The following is a 23,262-nucleotide window of genomic DNA, read 5'->3' as shown; positions in this document are numbered from 1 at the left end:
ATTATAACTGTTTTCCATCTGCATCCCTTTGCAAACATCAACATTGAATTTCACGTGCAGTTCTCTTGGCTGTGTGATATTGTGAAATTCTTGTTAGCTTTTATTTTTACAATCCTGAGTAGCACAGTATCACCAGTAACTCAGCAGCAGGACAACCCCCTGTTGTGAACTATTACAAATTGACAACAACCTGCTGAATTCGCTGGCTCCAAACATCCACCAGAACACACAAGGATGTGATCCTCAGCTCTCTGCAAGAAGTGCTAGCTTTGGGGAAATAAATAAAACAGTCTTACCTTTCCAAGAGGCACATTGACATCAAGGCCAAAGAATAAAGGCAAGAGAGAAGAACAAGAATAGAAATAGAAACTGCAGAAGAAAAAGAAGATTGTGTAAACATCAGAATTATTTTTGCACTCAGCAGAACAATCAGAGTAATTAGGCATTCCAAAACCACTGTATTTCCCTAGTTACTTCTGTAAGTACCATACCACCTCCCAGGCTTAGAAAACAGATCCCACTAATTCTGGTGATGGATTACAACTGGCACAATATTGAAAGCCTGAGGTGTAACCGTTACTATGAACTCCCAAGGGTTGACTTAAGTCACAAAGCTGGATACCAAAAATAGCATGGAGAGTATTTTTAAGTGCATTAAAAAACAGTGGCTGCAAGCCATGCTGGAAATGGCCTGGGAATATATCTATGTATACATGCACATACACACACACACACAAAATATTTATCAAAGATTAAACTGATTAACAATTTAACACATTTAAATAATGTAATGTAGTATTGTAATATTAAAGTTTGTATCAACTGACACAAACTGAAAAGAAAGGACAGTAAATCAGTGGGTGCAGCTGATTGAGTGGAACAGAAAGGTCGTGCAGTTCAAGAGCCCTGGGTCCCTACTTTCAAACCACAGTTGATCAGCTTGCTTCAGAAGCATAAGAAAACCAACCTTCTCCTCCAGATCCTTAATTTGTCTCTTTTGGATGTCAGTTTTATCTTCCAAATCTCGGATCCTCTGGAAGTCAGAAAAGAAAGCATCTACCTTAATTTCTCAGTAAATCTGTTCCACTGAACTAGTAACTTAATGTTCCAAGTGCAGAAAGCCTAGAAATCCATTTCTGTGGCAGGGATAATGTTGTGTCATACTGTGACTCCATCCCCCCACCCTGCCAAACCACAGCTTTACCACATGTTCAACTGCTCAAAATATGATCCTACACACATGTAACTGGATTCTCAAATGCTGGAAATTAATATCAATGGTGGCTTTGCTTCACATTATGTTTTTTTATTAATCCTTTGTTAAATAGATGGAAAGTGTAAGATCATGGTTATACTCTTTGCATGCACAGAAAAGACACAAAGCATGAAACAATTCTAGAAGCTAGATGCCAGGCTCCCTCATGGCCTGGAGCTTGCCTAAATTTGACCTCAGATTGTGTTCCTGTACAGCAAGGCTGAGTAGATACATGTGTGTAGTTCTTTTCTTACCTGATGAGCCTGCTGGAGCAGCTCCATCCTCTCCTGAAGAATCTGGCAATCATATTCTCTGCTCTTCCTCAGCATCTGACGCCTTAGCTTTTCTACTGCTGTCCTCAGCTCTTCCTGCTGTTTTTCAGTGAGTAGTTCCCCAAACTTTATCACCGTTTCTTGCTGCAAAGCATTGTACAAGGTGGCCTCAAGCTCCTGGATCCTCTGGTTGATGCAATACCAAAAGCCAGTTAGAGATGAAACATGGTTTAAAGCACATTGGGAACTGGGGGGTTGGTGGCAGATTCTCTGCATGAGAGGTGGTCCCTGTGCTCAGTTGTGCAAAAATGTGAAAAACAGAACTCGGAAAACGATTCCATGTTCTGGAAAAAGGATATGAACTTTTATTTTTAAAATATTTTAATACTAATTTTCACTGAAATCCTGTACTCTTACTTTTTTTTAATGCACTTAACAGAGATGGAGTTTGATAGAATTTTCATACCTATTTTAAGTGTAAAATATTTCACTAATTCTAAAAGTTCAAGCCATTGTGCTAAAAAACTCCACTTGGACAAGCTGACATTAATGAGCAATATCTGCTTTTAACTGTTCCAGATTTCAGGAAATGTTGCCTTTTTATGACATGAAAAGGCAAGATGTTGTGTTGAAGCCATGCAGATTGCATGGTAGGACATCAAAGAATGAGAAAAAAATCAAAATTAAAAAAACCCCCAATGCTAAGAAAAAAGCAAACCCCTCTCTTCCTGATTCAACAAGAGTCTATGTCCTATTGCAGGGCTGTCCAGTATGTGCTGCACAATTTCCTTTGTACATACCATGTATGCTTGGTCAAGAGCTTGTTTCCTGTAGTCTAATTCTTCCTCCAAATAACCTTTTATTTTGCAAAATTGGTCCTACAATGAAGGATCATTTGGACAGAAAAATGAATTAGTTACTCCAAATACTTCGGGAAGTTTTATGAAATCATCTACAGATACCTGATTCAGCAGGATGAGGAGACTGGTTCTCAACTGACTCTCTGCAGAGTTATTAATAAGGTAGTAACTTTAACATAACACTGCTTGCTTTCATTACATAATTCATCAGTTTCTCACTGGTTCTGAATAAAATGCAATACAACAGCTGATGTTTAGACTATGAATCTTATGAGACAAAGAGTGCAGGCACTTACATCTCTGAAAATTATTGAGCAACCTTTGAGCCCTCTGTACTTATTAATAAACAGTCATCCTCATGGAAAGAGAGAGAAAGCTTTCAAACTTTCACTATTTCTGTTTCTGTTATTCTGCTGTTGCATGTGAACCAGACTAGGAACAATTTCATGGATTCACCAACAATCAGAGAAAGGCTGTATAGTGCATTTGCCAATAGACTCTCCTACTTCTCTTTTGGCACATCAACTAAGTGTGACACATTCAGTGTCCCCAGAATGTGTAATAAGAAGAGTTTTCTTACCATATCACTTTCCAGTTCCATCATTTTCTGATGCAGAGCAGCTTCAGCTCCCTCAATCTGCTGGATCCACTGGAGGGAAGACAATGAGAGCTGTACCCTGCTGTGTTTTCTAGGCACACGAGCAGTGGGATATCTACAGCTTCTTGTTAGTCTGTTTTTAGTAACCTATTTAGTTCTGGGCTCATCCTGGGGCTGTTCTCCTCCTGTGACAGAGGCGGCCAGGATGTCTGCAGGCAGCACTTGGCAGGGAAGCAGCAGGAGGGTCACCACTGCCGTGTCACTGGAAGATGGACACGTCCTTGGATGGGCAGGGAGCCCATTTCATCCCATGGATAAAGGCCCACAATGAGGCTGTAGCTTCTCAAAAATAGCTTAGCTGGCCAGATGGCAATTCTGCTTGCAGAAGTGGAATTGTTCAGTAGAGTCCTTCGAAGCTCTCATGTTGACAAAACTGTTTTGCACTTGAACCTCAGAAAGCAATTTTAACCAACTTTTAACCCCACTTTCTTTTTCATTTCCAAAACACGGAATTTAAAACACATACTGTCAGTGAAATTTTGGGCACAGATCCCTTCAGAAGCTTTAGAAACCTCAGGCCTAGAAATCTCAAACTATATCTACTTATGGCTTAAATGTCTGATGGTTTTTCATTCAGTTTTCCATTTCAAGTTTCGTTTTATATTCTTTTTGTATTTGCAGTTGTCTCCACAGCTTGAGCCAGCTGAGTTTGATATTTTTGCTGGTTTAGCAAGGTGTTTGGGACTCTGCTGGCACAATTTATTTGGGGAATCACTTTCAGTGCTAGAAAGTTCGACAATATTGACAACAACAGGGCATAAAATGTGTTAGATGAGGCTTTAGATAACACCTGAGAAAAGCAAGCACACAATATACCTTTTCTGCCAAGGACAATACGGTGGAAGCCTGAATTATAGCCACTTGTTCTTCATTTCTTAAATTCTGTGAAAAGAGAGTGAGGAAAGGAGAAAATTGGCAGCAGTTTCCTGCATGAATAAGGACAATCCAGCCTACAGACGAGGTGTACAGTTTTCAGAGGATCCCTGAAGTGCTGAATATCCTATTCCCATTGAAACATTCAGAGCCCACTGCTTCTGCCCTTCCATATGATATGGACTAACTGTATGTCTTCATTAAATTGCATCTTATGAGAAATGTAAACTAAAATTAGACCCATTTGTTTCTCTTCATGCTAGTTTTACAAAGGTGAGTTTCCATTATTAAAGCTTTTGTAAAAATAATGCTGATTTACACCAGCACATGAATAGACAATCATGATGCTTTGGGTTTTTTTTATCTTGTACACTCTCTTAAAACATATCTAATGTTGGTCAGAGATACAGGATGATCTCTTTTATGTGGGCAGCAGTGCCCTCTTAGAAAGCCACAGGGAATTTGATAATTATTGCCTATTTATGAAACTGTTTGGAGGAATCTCAGTCCTGAGGAAGAGTGGTTGACTCAGACTGTCAAACTAATTCATGTGCTTTCCTGAGTGAATGGAGCACAGTCAGGCCCAGTTCCAAATATCAGTGGCCTCTGGACATTCTTCCCAGTCTGCTAAACCAGACGTAAAAGATGCATAATTTAAAAAGCATCTTACAAAACAGACATAATTACAGATATCACTTACTGTACTGTACAAAATGCAGCTTGTAAAGGGAAAATACCTCCCATTTCAACTTACCCCATTATCACCCAGGATGTCTAACTGCTTTATGAGGTCTGGGATGCTGACATCCTGCAACGAGAGAATAAGGAAAAGGCATGGCATGCACCTTTCATCATGGTTGCAATATCCACCCCTCCTATGAACCACGTGGAAATCAGCCATTTTGTTTTATCCTGTGGAAATGCATCACACATTGATTTTGGTTGCCTTTGAACCAGATTTTATCATTATGGTGAGAATTTAGAGTCTAACTGAACTGTGTCAGTCACCACACTCTTACATTAGACTGAGTTTAAACGCCTGAAATTTAGTGGCATTATTAGTAAGGGCAGCACCCACCACCCCTGCAGGGAGAAGCACTTATAAAACTGACCTACCTTAACCCCTTCCTTCATGCAGTAGATCTGTAGAGCACTCACACCATCTGAGAATGGGTGGATCTGGAGATTAAATGGTGGGGACCGTCTCTCTCTTTCCTGCAAACAAATTGGCAAACGTGCCAGAAGAAGATGTTAAAATAACTGCACACAGAAAATGCTACAGCTGCTGTTTACATCATGTTTCACAAAGCCAAGCTCTTCATTTTACAAGTCGAAGGAAGAAACATTTAGACCTAGTCTGAAAAAGTGTGCCAAGAGGGGCAGGATCCTAAACCCAAGCTAATTGTTTTACAGGAGATTATTTGTTGAATTATGTCAATTTGCAAATTGTCTGTGGAAAGGCTGTCACCTAGCTCAAGTGATTCGATTTCTGAAGTTTTGAAGAACTATGTGTTGTTGTAAACACTCCCTTTAGAAGCAGGTGTTTGACTTTACACCATTAGGACACTCAGATTACACATTTGCTATCCTGGTACCCTGTACTTTCTAGCATCTGTGGAAAACAATATGATCAAAAAAGTTGATCAACTTAGATATTTCTACATCTTTGTTGCTTAAAATTTACAAATATTTGTCCAGTTTTAAAGGATCGAAGACAAAAATAAAAATTTGATGATGTTATTTCTTATTCCTTTCAGGTATTCAGGCAAGCACAGAAGTGAAGACAAAACTTCACTTTCAAATACATTTTTAGTTTATGAACGTTTAATTCACTTGATCAGTCCAGCTCCCTGTCACATGGAAACACAGCTGTAGAACTGTGGGTCACTTCTATAAATAAGGGGAGAGACTCACACAGCACTGATTTACGAGACCCAGGAAGGGCTCTGTGGGGCAAATGTATTTGGCCTTGGGCAGCAACTGAAATGAACAACTGAAAAATAAACCAGTTTACAGTGGATATTAGGGCAGGTGAAGTTTTGGTTGGCTGGCATGACAAGAATCTCTAACTAGGGGCAGTCTGTGAAGAGGGAGCTTGAGGTCTGGCCCATCCATACTTCAGCTCACAATTAACAGTGCTGGGCCTGATCTGTTACTGTTTTATCACCACATCACTTGTTTAAACCCTTGATTAAAGTGGGTGTCCAGTGCAAGTGCACTCTAATTTTCTACCAGCTCTCCTGCAAGGAGCCCACCCATCACCTCCAGCTCAAGGTTGCGGAACTCCAGCAGCTCGTTCTGGTCTCGGGCATCCTGCAGCTCCTGTTGCAGACGGTTGTTTTCTGCTTCCAGTTTCTCTATCTAACAGAAATATGTAAAATCAGGATCTGTGTGACTGTTACAAGAAACATTAAACATTTGGTGAGTAGTAGCTGAGGTAGCACAGGCTGTGCAAAATCAAAACCCCAGAGATGGTTCACAGGATCCAGATAACCCTCCAGAGTGAACATGCAAAACTTGGGAACATACCTTGTCTAAAAGTTCTTGGTTCCTCTTAATGAAAAGCTGCTTGTCTTCCACCCAGTGTGAGTCCTGTTGGATGAAGCAGTACTGTTACACAGTAATCAAATTCCACGAGGCTGGGCACATTTATTGACAACTGGAGCCACAATATTCAGGCTTTAAAATCCTACAGGAACAAACTGTCACTTACAGATCAACATATTAGTCTACCAAGCTGTAGCAAGACTTATGACCTTGCCAGACCTGCCTGTTTACTGACCAGCAACACTGCATCTCATGGAACATTATACTGAAACTGTGCCAGGTATTTTGTAAGCAGAGCGGGTAAGATACAAAACAGGGGAAAAAAAATACACAATAATTACTTACCTGTCCTTTCTGTGCCAAAGTTTTCTCCAGATCTTCTATTTTGGCTCTATACCTCTGGACTTCAGCTTGGAGCTGCTCCTGAGCCTGTTGAAGTCAGGCACAGCATTAAACAGTAACAAAACCAGCACTGTGACTGGTAGTAAAAGGAAACCAAAACCAGCAGAGCCTGGGTTCATGCTGTCAGTTCCACTGAGTGAGAAACCATTAGAAAGATTCGGACTCAGTGATGTTTTGTGCCAGCCCTCAGACTGGCACACAGATGACACAAGGGAACACAGTGGTGGATCAGCCCCAGCTCCCCACCCAAGCCTGTTATTACCATGAATTGGCAGCAGAGCAGCAAAACACAAGTTCAGGTACTTGAGGTGCTCTGCTCAAAGACCCTGGTAAAGGGCAGTCCCTGAATTTAAAAATAAAGGTGCTTAGTAGAAGATGACAGTGGCAAAAGGTAGTGGGAAGAAGCAGTTACTACTGCTGAGGGGGTCTTCAAGAGCTGACTCAACAAACCAGTATGATCTCACAGCTGACTACTCTGAGCAGGAATTTGGGCTGGAGACTGCCTGAGGTCCCTTCCAGCCTGAATGATTCTATAATTTTATTAAAGGCACAACATTTTTAGCCTTGGAAGGTTTACTGTAGTCTGCATCACCTGAATATTTGAATTCAATTTGCATTTCTCTGCTAGAAACATTCAGGTCTTCCTAAAGTAGGTGCAATGTGTGCTTTTGTGAAAACCCACAAGTCTTCATTTACCTTTAAAATGCAACCCTATCATATGCAGGCAAAAGATGAGAAAACCTTGTGATTCTGTGCCAGGCTGCAGAGTTGTCTGCTTTGGCAGACCTGCCTAACTGCAGAGTTTTCAGGTTCAGGTGGAGGACAGCCTCTTGTGAACTGAGTGATTAAAAGTCACTCTCTTTAAAAATGCCCTCAGCAAACGAGTGAAGAGATATCTCTCAGTGTCAGGGACGTTGTATGTCCTCCATTCCCCTGTATGTCCCTTTGAGGGGTTTGCATATCCTGAGAGCAATGAAATGCTGGTACCCCCAAACAAATACTGACCTTGGCTTCTCTTTCAGCATCTATGACCCCTCCTGTCTGCTCCTGCAGCAGTGCATATGCTCTCTGCAGGGCCTGGTACTCCTTTGTCAGCTGCCGAAACCGCAGCTCTGACTCTTCCGCTGCTAAACCCTGAAGAATAGGAAGGGACACGTCTGAGCACTGGGACAGCAAAGCACTGCCAGAGCAAAGAATGCAAGTGTGATTTGTTAAGCACAGTAGTTGGTTTACAAGTCTTGATTCAAAAAGCTTTTTGAATCACAATGAGCTTGCTGTGATATGAAATAATAAGAATGGGGATTTTATATAGCATTTATAGGTCTTTAAGCTGAAAGAAATGGGATAGGTTTGTTTCCTTGAAGGGGGAATAGATAAAAAAACAACCTCAAATTGCAATGTAGTCATAGCTGTAGACTCTATGGACTAGGTTGTGGAAGAAACTCTCAGCATTTCAGTATATGAGTAACCAAAATAAAGGTCAAACTTAATGAAATACTTATCACTCAATATGCACTATAAAAACTGAAGTGTTCTTTAGAGCCTGACCACTTTTTTTGGAAGTCATAGTATGAAAACCTGTATTTGCTTACCTCATCCAGATCTTACCTCATCCAGATCATCATCTGGGGTTGCTGGTGTCCTGTCTGTTCTATATGAGGCCACAGAGGATGTTTCAGAGTCCATGGAATCATCATCATACCCAAAAAATGTATCCACCACATGTCTCTATAGAAGGAAAAACATGATTTCTGAACCTTCTTGGAAACTCGTAGCTTGAGTTGTGGAGGGGGGCAGGGGAGAGTTGCTAGTTACTTAAAAGACAAGGTATGAAAAACGAGCAATGGGCTTCCCCTGCAATTACCAAATCCAAACAAACTCAAACCACACTGAAGATTAGATCTTGTGCTGGTGGAGAATAAGTTTGCTGATTAACCTTCCTGAACTGAGAATCTGTCTGAGAATTGTTTTGTTAACCACAAAGCTCTTCAGAAGACACCTATCAACATGCAGACAGGTAACACCACAGAGAGCTGGAAATGTGTGCAGAATGTCTCCTCTCATGGACACTGCTGATACTGTTAATGTCTCGGTGCTTCTCTTGTTGATATTGCTGTCGGACTAAGTGAGTGAAAGCTGTGCTCATACAAAACTAGCACGAAAGAACTTTTATCACATCTTTCCAGGACTGCAGTAACCAGCACATGTTGCAAGAGATTGCTCACACTGCACAGTTGGGTTGTATGTCTGACACTTCACTATCGCCAATCTCAGCAGCTGAATTAAATCAAATGAAAATGGTCAGATGTGTCCTGTGAAGGCACAGATGTTTGACCCTGCAGGCTTGGTTTCAGGGTACAGATTTGAGCATTTAAATACTTGGCTTTTGAATAATTCTGCAGACAAACTGATCTATGAGCAATTAAGATGCACTTCTGCTTTGTAACATTTTTCACTTTTGCTGACAGGTTAAAACCTTCTAAACCTGGAATTTGAATCACACAAAAAACATGTACCAAAGATGCCAATTACCTTTTGCATATATTATAATTTTTGTTCAGTGTGTTGTCAGGGGAAGATAATTGCCATATTCTCTGATGTTATGCTCTCTGGTTTAGAAATAAAGTTTACTGATGAAAACACTTCTCAGTCCTTGTCTCCCACTTGTGTCTACTGTGTACTGCTTCACAATCCATATAGAAACAATGTGATGACACCTCTAGGATTTACTGGTCTGAAACTCCCTGTGTGTAGCACAGTGTTGCATTACTTTCACAGAACATGCTGATGCACTAAGGGATGTCCTTGGAGGACCAAGAGCAAGCAAGCAACCAGTATTTTTGCTGTTTGGAGGTGGGACATGAGTGTTGCAAAGTCATTCTTCACATCTAGCTGATAAAGGAGCTATTTGAACCACTACTGACTACTCAGCTCTAAAATTGTTGTAAATTATTCCAGTTTTGGATTTAACCCAATTCAGGCTGATACAAAGGCCTGTGGAACCGAGCAGGAGAGAACCACACTCAATTTCTCAGGCAGGAACTTCTACGTGAAGAGTAGAGATGCACAAGGATTTTGCTTTAGCCCATATGTGCTGTGAAAAATAGATCACAGAAAACAGTGGGAAGGTCTCTTGAAATGTAAATAACTCTCAGACTAACAGACCTTGAGACCAATATTTATAGAAACCAGATGGAAGAACGATTATTGCTATTTCAGGGGGAGGGGGAAGCCCCATTTTGCTGAAAGTAAAATAGCTGCACACCCTTAAACGAATTTCAGAGTGGATTTAAAAAGCTCTCCCAAAGTAACTAAGGTGTTTATAAACCTGATCGTTAAAGCAGATTGTTATAATCCACAAAGCTCTCTGTAATCTGATTGCTAAACTGTGTTTTCCTACACAGCCTACTAGCATTTTGTAAACTGAAAACAATTTTTCTTCTTACCTTAATTGGCTTTGAGCTCCTTTTATGTTTCCTGCGACGAATGAGTTTCTCCCTGTCCTGGAAAATAAGATTAAAAAATTACTCTCTCTTCTTCTTTGCAGAAGGCCAAACCTACAGAGGAAATAAATCAGAACTTCCAGTGGCTCTCTGCATACATTCAAACAGGAGTCTGATTCCAGGTGGAAGGGAGGATTCATATCCAAATCTGAACGTGTGTCAGCTGAAAATCACCTGAAGAAAGCCCTTGTGCAGTTGCCTTGAGCAGCTGTCAAACAACAGGCACTGAGGGATTGCCCTCCAAAATCCCTGGGAGACCTCCTGCACGGGACTGGTTTGGACCTCTGTCTGCCTTCCCTGCCAAGGAGATGCTGCCTCTATCTCAAAGTCATTAAATGATGGGAGTGTTGATCTTACCACTCCTGGCAGTGATGTCTCAGAAGAGACAACAGCCTGTTTTGGAGTCCTTCTCCTTCTCCTCAATATTATAATGCAAAGTCAGCTGACAAACAAATTGTCAGCATTAAATGACAGAACATGCCCTGTGAACATGTAGGTACCTTCCCAAGCTCCACAGTTCTTAGTCTGCATTCCTTTCTGGAGCTCAATTCACACACAGTGTTATGCTTTGAGCTGTAGAGGCTGATGCTGCACTAGAAATTCAGTTAAACTGCACACATGCACACCTACATCTAAACACCTGCAGATGTTAAAAGTGGGCAAAGTGTTAACTTTCAGACCTCTGGTTAGAAGAAGACATATCACCAGTGGTGGGCAGTACACAGCAATCATTCCTAATTTCCCGGTGCTCCGGACATACCCTTGTTAACTCATCGATTATGTTCTGCTGTTCTATGACCTGAAGCTTTAAGAATTCGGTTTCTTGTTCCTCATTGGCCTGATCCAGGTCATTGAGAGATCTTAACTTCTTTAGAGGGGGATGTGATGTTATTTTTTCTCTCTGTGGGAAGAAGAAACAGATAAAATAAGATCCAGCACCTAAAAGACCATCTTTTAGTTAAAAATTAGGCATTACCTCTCATTTAAGCTGTACAGCCCTTTGAATATGCTTCAGCTAAACCATTTTTATTAATACCCATCAGTGCCAGCAGCACAGCAAGGCTGAGTTCTTCAACCAGAACAAATCTTTATCTATTTAGTTACAGTGTGTCAATACAGCTTCTATAGCAGCCCTTAAAAGTCACATACACATAGTTCTTCCCTGGCCACACATCAAGATGCCCCCAGATGTGGCAAATAGAGTTGAACCTGTCCAGTGGGTATGCAAATAGTATCTACTCCCATGACCCCATGTGCTTACTGATACTCAGTGTATGACCATACACAGTGAGGAAATGGACATGCTTTACTCGCTCATGTGAAGGACATGCACCCAGTCAGACCAGGAGGGAAGGCAAAAAGTGGTGGTAACAGATCTATTTTAACTACAAGTCCATATCCTGCCTGCTTCTGAGCATGTGTGGGAAAAGAGATGGCTACAGCCTGTGAGAATTACTGTAGCCACCCACAGCTCACTAAGGTTCATGATTTGGGCATCCATAGCATGAAGAGCAGATGTCAGGGAGCTGAGTTAGAACATATATGCTGTGTGAGCAGATATGCACCAGCAGTGCTGCCCACTGATGCCTAATGCATGCAGATTCCCCAGTCCCTTCTCTGCTCTGAGAGAACCCAGGGGACTGTGATCTGCACTACCACTGCTGTGGAAGAATAACTCTGACCCATGACACCTACAATAAGTTTATCTGTCTTCTGGGCATGGGTGAATTGCAGTCTTAAAGTGGATTAACCTTGTAACACTAAAGTCTTTTTTCTATGAGACAAGAAAGTGAATCTGATCGTCTCAGCCTAATCACCAGGAAAGCTGCTCCCACTGCAGGGCACTCAGCCTGCTCAGGACAGTGGCTGCTGCAAGCCAGGGACAAGGCCCACAGACACACTTAGCAGGGGAAGCTTATACCTGGCAACCCAGAACATCCATCTCCCTGTTTATTAATGCTAAAGCAACATCAGTGCATGTGTAGGGGCCTGGATGCTGACTAATACTCAGGGCAATCCCCCTTGAAGGATATGCAGACATAAATGCTTTGAGCCCGCTTCATATAGCCCCTACATGTGAAATTTATAGCCCTAGCCAAATTTAAACACCACCATTCTCCCTTTCCCATATCCATCTATCATGTATATGTTTTATGGAAAGCAGTATGTGCTCAGTGCCACACCAGAACTTAAGTTTGCATCATCAGCTCTAACAAGAACATATACATGCAAGATGAACATTATGCTGGCTGAAAACAACACTCTTAACAGCTTCCTTTTTGAGTTCCAGCTGCAAAATAGAACAGTAGGACATGCCTCAATAATGCAACTTTTGTTTTTTCTTCTTTTTTTTTAAGCAGTTGAAACTTAATATTCCAAATTTGGGGATAGAATTAAACACTGTGATTATGCATTCACCTAAATATATTGCCCATCTATGCATAATACACAGAGTTATAGTACGTAAGTCTATAATAATACAGACCTAACCACGGCTGTATATTAGCAATAGTATTACACTCCATATACAACAGATACTCTCTGTGTATATATACATGCATACACTGTGAAGATTTGGCCACCAAAACAGACATAGATCATCCATTTTGCTCTTCAGTACCAACCATTTCTATATTTTCTTTAGTGACTGCTTTGAGTTTATCTTCCATGCGCTGCAAAGACTGCATAAGTTCATCATTTCTCTTCGTGAGGCACTTGTTCTTTTCCAGAAGAGGTTTACATTGTTTCTCAGCTTCTCGGACACGTTTCAACTAGATTGATAATAGTAATAAATACTTGTCATGAGAGACATGAACATACTTGTAATTTGCAATCTTGATAAGACACTATTTTGCAATTTTGACATCAAGAACATTGAGGAGATCCAAGCCAGCTAAACTGATATGAAAGGAGTGCATTAAGAATTATAGCTCAGGAATAAAAAAAACAACAAGAGTTGAACTTATCACACTCATCCTTAATCGCAGAAGTAGGAAGGTGAACAGGTCAAAAACCCAGTGTGATTCAACACACAGGTGTCACCAGAGGAGAAAATCAGACAAAGAGATCAATTCTCTGTTGTCCATACTCCCTACACCCAGTACTTTAATATTCTCAGCCTGGTCAATTACTGGAAAGACACTATAGACCCTATTTCATTTACAAGTCTCACCACACACTGCTGTACACTCAAAAGTCAAGGAGGAAACTGAAGCATTCATGTGGAATCCTATAAAGCCTCAGTGCCTCAACTTCCATTGTGATTTTGTACTCACATAACTTCAGTGAAATTACTATTTAACGCTAGGGTAAAAAAAATCCTTCTCAGCCTCCCCTTATGGCTCTCTACCTCCTCTCTCTGCCAGAGCAAAGCTCACACACCAGTTCATTTCGTTCATCAACGAGCAACGTGTTCCTGTCCTCCAGCTTGCGGATGGTGGCGTTCAGCTCCGCTATCCTCTTCTGGTTCCTGCGCAGGTCCTGCGGGCAACAACGTCACAGTCACTGATCCTCCTCAACATACATGCTTGGGAAGAGAATCCTCAAAAAACACACACACCAGCCAACCTCAGCTGCCATCACCAACAAGTTATCTTTAGGGACTTTTACAATACTGAACGTGCCGGCAAAAATACATAAATTTTTGGAAGGAATACTTTATTTGAAAATGTTAAGCTGTTTGAAAAAATAAAGAAAACCAACCAGATGATAATTTTTTAGGATGGGTAGAAAAAAGCTAAAATATTCCAATTTTTATTGCCTTTTCCTAGAGATTGCTTCTATTTGCTGAGCCACTACATCAGGTGAAAAGGTAAGGACAACCCTTTCAGTATCAATTGCATTTACTTTCTTATTCCTCATTTGTGTATGTGTAAATATGCTCTCACATATACTTTAGTTGTGTAAACACCTTCAGTTTAGTCACACAATGGGTGAGTTTATATATACATTCATTGTGTAAACATCTTCGGGTTAGACACACAATGGGTGAGTTTCTATATACATTTGTTGTGTAAACATCTTCGGGTTAGACACACAATGGGTGAGTTTCTATATACATTTGTTGTGTAAACATCTTCAGGTTAGTCACACAACGGGTGAGTTGCATGCTTTGTGAATGACACCTGTGGGAAGACTAAGACAGACAAAAAGGAGCATCTCCTTAGAGTCTCATGGATTCTCCAGCCCCTGCCCCTCCCAGCCCATCCTCCTAATTTTATTTGGTTTTGAGAATGCATGTTATCAAGGCAGTTATGGCCATCAAATGATTCTTTCAAAGGGGCACTAATTACTTAAGGTGTTTTATATTTGTAAATAGAACAACCGAGGAAACAAAGTTTTGCCCAACTAGCATTCTCTCTGAAGACTCTACAGACATAATTTTTCTGTAGTGAATAAGACAGAATGTTTTCCAGGGCCTGAGAAGCTATTTCAGCAAGCAAAACACATCCATGCTTCTGTTTTTCAGGGACCAGTAAAACCTGCATACAGGGCTGCTGCAGTGCTCCGAGCCATCTCCAGCCCTTCCTGGGATCTCTCTCTTGGGACTGCTCATGTTACACTCTGCCTCCTTCACCAAGAAGAGCTGTTCATCCAGAGCTTCCTTCTGCAGCTGCAGCTTCTGCACGTAGCCTGTCTGTGTCTCCAGTTCTTTCTCCAAGGAAAATATGATCCTGTCTTTAGCCTTGATCTCGTCCATCTGAATGAGAGAAACACCAGGACAATATTACTGTGTGAAGGCAACAGCATTTCAGCCTTCTCCAATCTTGTAGTATATGATTTACTTAAGAGCACTGTTCACCCCTCAAATCTGCTCTACCAAACTGCCCCAGTTTCTGCAAATCACTCTGGCAAAATGAAAGTACTATTATCTAGGAATGATATGAATCATTGCCTGAAAACAAAACTTATATCTATGTTAAATTTTGCCTGAAGCTGCCAAAGATCCTTTCTGGTCTTGCAGCTTTCTAGGCTTGCCAAAATCCTCCCCATAGCATTTTTCAAAGGGTAGGGTTAGGTGATGATCTCCATTAACTAGATGTCACTCTGATACAACTTCTTCCACTCTGACAGCAATACGGTGCCATTGGAAACCATTGTGTAAGTCTGAGAAAAGTAATTCTGGACTTGTTCAAGGTTCTTATGCAAGTAAATAGCCTTCAAAAAGCCTTTCATCAGTTGCTAAAGATAAAACCATATAATACATATGTAGAACCTGAGTTGATTTTAGTAAATTGCTTTGTTTCATCCTGAAATTCACTGCAGTTCTTTTTTATACTAATAAACTGAAAACAGCTCCTCAATTTCAGATGAGAAAAAAAGAAGAGTAGTTTGTCCTCAGGGTGAGGCAGAACGAGCAAGTGCCAGTGTGGTTTGGAGAGTCTCAGTGGGAGCACTAAACCGGGGAGTACCATTCCTAGACCACGGCACAGGGAAACAAGGCAACCTGCACCACTGCTGGTGTGGGCCTCTTCTGGTTCATTTTCCCCAGTAATTACTGAAGGCTATGCCAAGGCCAAATCAAAAGGTGTCTCCCCTCCTGCCATGGTTTAACATGTTCAAGGTACCATAACATGGGCTGGAGAAACCAACAAATTTCAAGTGCAGATGCAAACGCTCTTTACTTAACCCTTTTCACCACGCAGGTATTAACATCTCAGGAAGCCAGATCTTTATGGACTAGGCCAACCCCTCTTCTACTTTAAGTTATTAGCTGCCATCACAGTGCTCTAGCTGACTCAGCATGATCTATCTCTTCCTGAGAAATGACAGTGAGAAGTTTGTAACACTTTTTCCAAAGTGAGGTGCATTGCAGAGTTCTGTTATGCACAAAAAGCTAAGAGACACAGAAGGCAAACTCAGGGCAGCATAAGAGAACACATGAACTGTTTTGATTACTGACCAGGCGTCGGATATCCCTTTCACTCTCCCATTTGATCTTGGAAATGGCTTCCTGGTGGGACTGGTGCTCGCTCCGAAGATCCCCCGCCTTGATCTTATCGGCCTGGATCATGTTGTTAAGGGCCTCATCTACCTGCTTTTTGGCAGACTTCAGTTCAGTGATTTCCTGCAGAAGCTTAAGGCGCTCAGAGTCGAACTGTTTTCTGGCCTCCTCGCGAGCCTCGATGGTCAGCGCTGTCCGCACTTTGTCGCTGCTCCCGTCCCGCAGCGCGCACAGCGCGGACTTGAGCCGCTGGATCTCGCTGTCCCGGACCTTCACCATCCGCGTCATCTCCTGCTCGTGCTGCTTGATGAGGTTCTCCCTCACAGCCTGCAGCTCCTTCATTTTCTCCTCATGGAGCTTGGCTTTCAGCTCCGTGATCTGCACGGTCTGCTTGCGCTGCTCCACCTCGCGGATACGCTTCGTTTCTTGGGTCTTCTCTCTTTCGAGTTTAGCAACCTGCATTGAGATACAATGAAAGTCACCTGCTGCCAACCTAACGTTGTCAAAACAAGCCCACCCAGACATATCCATGCCAACACCCTGCTGCAGACCCCAGACAATCCTCCACCCTTCTGCAAAAAAATACGGGCCAGCTCCTGAGGCACTCACCTAAGTTACACTGCCTTTACTCAAACAAAACAACCCTGTCTTCTCCAGGTGTCCTGCCTCCCACAGTGACACTACATGTACTTTCAGTATTTCCTTAGGAAATAAGACTCTGTGTATGTGTGTGCATTTGTTTAAAACCCTTTCTAATCCAGCAGTCAGCATCAGTCAAATTCACCAGAAAACTGGAGGGCTCAGGAATAGCAAGGTTCCTACAACCCTCATGAATGTACTGCTCCATTTGAGGGCCAGAGGCTTCTTAAACTTGTAGCTCAGTAAAAAGGAGTCTTTTCCAAGGGAGCCACAGGACATCCACAGCAAATGCTGCAAGCTGGGAAAGAATCAGACCACTGTTCTAGGAAAGAGCTGTGTGGCATCTGTTGAATTCTGTGATACCACTTTTTCCATATGTTTCTCTTCCTCAGCACAGACATTGCTATTTAAAACCAAATCCTCACTCACCTTAGATTTCTCCTGATGCAGCTCAATTTGAATGTCTGTTAGCTTGGTCCTGAGTTCCTCATTGGCAGCCTGTAGGGCAACAATCAGTGCCTCAGGCTTTTCGCCCTTGCTACGTCCTTTTTTTGACATGGTTTCTTATCTGTGAGAGTCCACGTGTTTATTTCAAATACAGACTGCCATCTTTTTCTGGTCCTTTCAGTGCCAGTTAGTTCAGCAACCACTGCGTGACATTCCTTAAGGTCCTGGACTCAGCTGCTTTGGAAGCCCTGCAAAAAGTAAGACATACAATTTTTTGTCAGTGGACACTGCAGCAGGGCAGCTCACATGGTTACAGATCACAATAGAAAGCTCCCATCTCCAAACACTGCAATCTTTGTCTGAAAACCTGCAAGGGACACCCCAGCACAATCATGCTTCTGTCCACCAGCCTGGCCCACTCGTGGGGATTGCATGTATGTCCTTTTTCAGTTCTCAGAAAGGGGCACCATGCACTGAAGACAGGAGTTCTTTTACTGTAAGGATTAGTGCTGTTGAAGGCACAGGACTAGAATGGACAGGTTATCTAATCCAATCCTTGCAGTCTGAGGTAACCACAAAGCAGACACCTCACTCTCAAGGATCTACCAACCATATCATTCTCTTCCCCTTCCCAACCCTTGATCCCCTGAAAGATCTTGTGCCAAACTCAAAGACTTTTCACAGCACTCCTACCATCTGCCACAGGAGGAAAGGGCAAGTGCTGGTCCTCATCAGCATTCTGGGTCTCTGTAGAAGCAGAGAACCAATGATGTACAAAAGCCTGTTCAGACTGAAAATTGATCCCTTCACCATTTCCAAGGGATTGTAAAAAAAAATTCTACCAATGGTTTCTGTCAACTGAATTTTATTGGGAAAATTCTGTCCTAAGCCAAGGTGATGCAATAAGCTTAAATCCAAGCACATCAGCATGATATACAGATCAGGAAGCCAAGGGGGTTTTCCATACCACTGAGAACATGAGTGCCCCTTTGTCTCATATACCTGTTGTTCAGGGTTTTTCGGTGGGGGGGAGGTGGTGGTGGTTTTTTTGCCATGGTGCCATGTTCACGTTCACATGGTCATTCTGACTTTCCTACCACATCCATGAAACACGCAGAAATGACACATCCATACTGATCCTGCTATCCTGAAAACAGTCCTCCATCACCCAGGGCTTCCTATGCTGCTCCCAGTTACACCACCTCTGAAATCTTGGCATTGCTTTGTATACAGCTAAACATTGGTCTTTTATGAACTGTTTTCATTCCAGAATGAGCCACCTTGGATGCTTAGTCCTGAAAGAATAAAGAGATAAATAGAGAGCTGCCCACCCTACAAATGGAATGCTGGGGTGCCTCTGGACAGCACAGAGTGAATGGCAGCACACTTGAGCTGGAGAAAGAACATATCAAAGGGAAAATCCATAATGAGGGTCAAAAAACATATTCTCAGTCTTCAACTAAAGGGTAATTTAATCCTTAACAGCTAATCAAACAGGCATTTTTATTTTTTCCTCTGCAGACTTAAACCAGAGGTTTGGTATTTAGTATGCACAGCCATTCTAGAGGCAGCAGTGATATGCTGAGAGCATAGAAATTTGTGGGACCCCAGGACTGCTGAGCTACTGATCTTGAGCTGAGCAGACAAGGCTTCAAGGAAAGTAGCAAAGGGCAAACAGAGAAAGCAGAATATTTTCTACTCCTGTGAAAGGAAAAATGGGACACAAAGCATGAAATTAGTCTCATTATCCTGTGACAAAACACCAGCAACTCCATGGTTTAGAAACTGAAAGTGGGGTTTTTTTTTGCTTATGAGTCCCCTTCCTTCCTCACTGCAAGCCTACACAGTTCATTGCTTTCACTAGCACTGTCAGGTTTAATATTATCCTGCAGGTTCCTCCAGCAAAAGCCTGCTCTCACAGCCACACTGCCAACAGTACCAACTCCAGGAGTTCTGCTATTTTGTGTGCAGTTTGCCATTTGATACAATTGATGTTTGGTCAAAACACAAAGATTTGCTCTGAAAAGCAAAGGGCATCACTTAATAACTGAAGCCACCATCCTGATCTTTTGAAACGTGAAATACTAAGAAAACAGGGAGCACCAGAACCATCTGAAAGGGAATGACACGTGTGGATATACACTGTCCACCTGGCCTGCAAAGAATGAATGTGATAAAGCTGGGCATAATGTCACCAGAAGTGCAGTGCTGTCTGCAACTTTCCTGGTGAATGAAGACAAAATCTCTATGGCATAAGGACAAAGCAGATGTCAAGGATGGCAGAATGACTGATGAATGTACAACTGCTCTTCAGCAGTCAGTGTAAACAGTGCATCCCTAAGGGGCCACAACCTTATTCCTGCTGAAATCACTGCAGACTGCCCTCTGCCTTTTCTGAACTGCGTCTGAGAGACGAAGAAAACCTTTCAATTAGCCCAAATTAAACAGAGCTTGGAAACAGGAATAAGCCCAAGAGCAGTACTGTCCTCCTCAAATCTCTGATAGCTCCTTAAAATGAAACTAGATGCAGGTAACCCTCTGATTCTTGATGCAACAGCAAGGAGGACCTAAACACCTCTGAAGCTGCTGCACACCTTGGAGGATACTGGATGGCAAGTCCTTCAGTTACAACACATCCACCACCCCACATCATGTAACAGATAAGTCTGAGTTAGGTTTAGCAGGGCTGAACAAAGCACTTCAGGTACTAATGGCAATTAATTTCAAGAAGTCCCAGCTCATGGGACTGGCTGCAGGTCTGTTCAGGAATTATCTAGTAATGGAATGACTCCACAGGAAGTATAACAGCCACAGGCCACATGGTCACTTCCCCACCTTGGCTTCCACTGAAAGGAAAACTGCATGGTTTGGAAGAGCCTATTCCTACTGTATCTCTTGATCTGGACATCAGGCTAGAGAACCAGACTTCACAGCAAGCTATGGGGCACTGCATCTTCTGAGATGCATATTGAGTTAAAATCTAGTTAATTCGCTGGAGAATTTGCCACACTTTTGTAATAGCACATTGCTATAGGCTGTGGAGTATTTATCAGTAAGAGCTCATAGCTACACTGGAACTTAAACTGCTACAGCAGTACAAAAAGGCACATTTGAGTCTCAAGGTTTGTTTGTTAGTTGTTTTGGGGGGTTGACTTCTGTTGGGGTTTGTTTTAGGATCAATTCAAGCTTAGCTGCATGATATAAGCAGGTAGAAGTTTATTTGTATTCACGCTCCCAGAGGTCTCAAACAAATATTAGCCTCTCAGCATGACAAACACTGAGTGTGCAGATAACAGTGTGTTGCTTCCCATGGCAGAACAAGCCATAAAAGCATATATGCCTCAAGGAAAACACTCCATAATCTTTAAGGTTGAATGTAAAAAGACAAGTATAACTGGATGAGCAATTACACTCGAAGCTTCTTCCTATACAGTTTCTTTCATCTTTTGTTTTCCTTCCTTCCTACAAATTTCACCCATTGCTATTTCTTTTATTGTGGCTTCCATCCTTTCCTTTTTAAATTCTTTTTCCCATTATTTGCTGTTTGCTCTAGTTCTTTCTTTTCCATGGCATTGCAGGTTACCTTCTTGTTGATATTTGAGTTTAGTAATACCTTAGGAGAGTACAGAGGAAAACAACACCTGCACGTGCTCCTCGATAACAGCATTATCCTTTATCTGAAGTGGCAAAGGAATCTGTTCTGAATGTTGTTCCCAATTATAATCTATGTATAACACAACTAACCTCTACCTACCTAATCCATTTCTCTCCCTTTCTCCTATAGTCATTTGTTGTTTTGTTTTCTCCAAACCAATAAACACATTTATTTACCAAAACAGGCTTTGCATAATACAGAAAAAAAACTTTCTCTGTCTTTACAAGAGACACCTTGGGATGGAAACACCTGGGAAAGAAGAAATGAGCACTTCACCACCACAGCCTCTACCCTCTTGAATCAGAGTATTCTGGGCCATGAGGTAGGTGGAGATGCCAAAGCATTACAAAGCCCTGTGCCTCTGCTTCAGGGACTGGGGATCACTCAATCATTTTCATCAGTAGCTCTCACGCTTTTATTCTCTGCGAAATTGTTGCTGCATGATACTGTCCAGAGCAGGAAAATGGTCACAGATGTCTAGCTCCTTGAGTATGAAGTGTGCAGGTCTCTGCAGGGAGACACAAAGCCTCCACTGGTTACACCCAGATCTCAGAAGCAAAGAATATGAAGAACAGTCCAACCCCTCCCCTATCAGTCATGTCTCTATTGATTACAACCCTGAAACACAATTTCAGGCTGAAGGTGAAAAAGCAGTGGAATGAAGTTTGCTTTGAACACTCTTTTTTTTCTCTCTCTCAGCATGTGTCCTGCTGATGAGGCCCTGGGAATGACTGCTCCATTTCAAAGTTCTTTTTAAGCCAGGCATTCCTTTCAGGGTTAAGCAATTAAGCAATTGCTTTAGACAAGACACAGATGTGCCCTGCCAGCATATGGAAGGTCAATCTGAACTCTTGGCACATGAAGAGGTGGCTCTGGGATGGCTGCTGAGAGCTGAACTCTGCTGGCTTTGGCCAAGAGAACCCAAATCCTCCTCAGTCGGGCCCCCACGGTCACAGCCACAGTCAGACCTCGGACTTGCCTCTGCTACTGCAAGTCTGAGCAGGACCTGAATATGCTGCAGGCTGCTTCCTCCAAGCTCACACTAAAATGTCAGCATGACCTTAGGCTGAACAGCCTTCAGCCTCTGAGGTGCTGAAGCCAACCAAGATGGATTAGTAGGGGCAGGAATCAGCTGAAAACAGTTTCTCAAGAGGGCTTGTCCCCTGAAGCTGCTGTTGCAGTGAGTTCAAACATATGCTTGCCTGTTCACATCAGGACAAGGTCAGTTATACCCCCTTATCTGAAAGGATTCACGATGAAACAATCACACAAAAGATATCTGAAAGTTTGGGGAGGGTTGGAGTTTAGCCTTCCCCTCTAAATCTGTAAAAATCACTACTATACTGAATATTAATCTGTCATGTTGGGGTCAGGCTATTTCAAAGCAATCTGTTTTTAGGGAAGGACTTTGTCATGAGAGTTGAAGGCTCAAAATTGGCTCCTTTCTCTGTTTTGATCTGCCAGGAATAAGACAAGTTGCAGAAAATGCCTTCCCAGTTTCACTGGAATTAACAGCACAAGAGAAACAACACTGCCTTTGCAGGGAAAGTTCAGCCAAGTATGAAGGGGTGTGAGCATGTACCAATTAAACAGCCATGGGCATATATGCCCCAGTTTGCACAAGTGACAGGCGACCCCATATTTACAGAAATTGCCCGGTGCCTTGTCAGGAAAAAAGCTGAGGCCATTGTCTCTTACAGCTCTCTGTTGGATTTTCCCCATTTTTAGTAAGACTCTTATCTGTTTTATCTTGTTTTACTGTAATAAAGTGCATTAGAGGAATCTAGCCAAACGGTTTTGTCTTCTGAACCATTGGTTTGCTTTTTCCACAAACTGTGTACAAGATCCACTTGAAATGGCATGCCCAAATTGTGCAGGCAAAATGAACTTCATGTGGAAGTTCACAGTGGACTATACATGGTGGACAGGACTTGATTGTGGGTGCAAAGAGGGTCAAGGCCACACACCAGAAAATAATATGCATAATGCAAATTTTGCTCTTGCCCCAGCAAACACACTATGTTATACACTTTTATCAGACCTATATTCAAGGACATACATATAATGACAAAACTGCAGACTATGCCTTTCCCACCTGGTAGTTACTATCTAGGTTGTCTATGAATTCCAAAACATAGCTAACAGTGCAAACATACATCAGCTCAAAGAAGCCTTTAAAGCAGTAGTCCTGAGCTCTTTCTCACCCC

At 42.1% G+C, this 23,262-nt stretch overlaps 1 protein-coding gene across 1 annotated transcript in view; it reads right to left on the bottom strand.

The window, feature by feature from the left end:
• The window catches only part of JAKMIP2 (janus kinase and microtubule interacting protein 2), a 47,137-nt gene that overhangs the window by 9,159 nt on the left and 14,716 nt on the right, over positions 1 to 23,262 (bottom strand). The window contains exons 2-21 of the mRNA XM_064671631.1: positions 17,383 to 17,648; positions 16,273 to 16,770; positions 14,860 to 15,069; positions 13,752 to 13,850; positions 12,995 to 13,141; positions 11,131 to 11,271; positions 10,314 to 10,370; positions 8,476 to 8,595; positions 7,873 to 8,001; positions 6,811 to 6,894; positions 6,448 to 6,510; positions 6,181 to 6,279; positions 5,035 to 5,133; positions 4,673 to 4,726; positions 3,862 to 3,927; positions 2,968 to 3,036; positions 2,328 to 2,405; positions 1,510 to 1,713; positions 968 to 1,033; positions 297 to 369 (exon numbers count right to left, since the gene is read on the bottom strand). Coding sequence (XP_064527701.1) covers positions 319 to 369; positions 968 to 1,033; positions 1,510 to 1,713; positions 2,328 to 2,405; positions 2,968 to 3,036; positions 3,862 to 3,927; positions 4,673 to 4,726; positions 5,035 to 5,133; positions 6,181 to 6,279; positions 6,448 to 6,510; positions 6,811 to 6,894; positions 7,873 to 8,001; positions 8,476 to 8,595; positions 10,314 to 10,370; positions 11,131 to 11,271; positions 12,995 to 13,141; positions 13,752 to 13,850; positions 14,860 to 15,069; positions 16,273 to 16,770; positions 17,383 to 17,511 — 2,463 coding nt within the window. The 5' untranslated portion in view covers positions 17,512 to 17,648 and the 3' untranslated portion in view covers positions 297 to 318. The remainder of the gene's footprint in view (positions 1 to 296; positions 370 to 967; positions 1,034 to 1,509; positions 1,714 to 2,327; positions 2,406 to 2,967; positions 3,037 to 3,861; positions 3,928 to 4,672; positions 4,727 to 5,034; positions 5,134 to 6,180; positions 6,280 to 6,447; positions 6,511 to 6,810; positions 6,895 to 7,872; positions 8,002 to 8,475; positions 8,596 to 10,313; positions 10,371 to 11,130; positions 11,272 to 12,994; positions 13,142 to 13,751; positions 13,851 to 14,859; positions 15,070 to 16,272; positions 16,771 to 17,382; positions 17,649 to 23,262) is intronic.

The sequence above is a fragment of the Pseudopipra pipra genome, chromosome 15 (genome assembly GCF_036250125.1).
Source record: "Pseudopipra pipra isolate bDixPip1 chromosome 15, bDixPip1.hap1, whole genome shotgun sequence".
Lineage (NCBI taxonomy): Eukaryota > Metazoa > Chordata > Aves > Passeriformes > Pipridae > Pseudopipra > Pseudopipra pipra.
The sequence above is the reverse complement of the archived record's forward strand: the minus strand, read 5'-3'. Positions and strand labels throughout refer to the sequence as shown.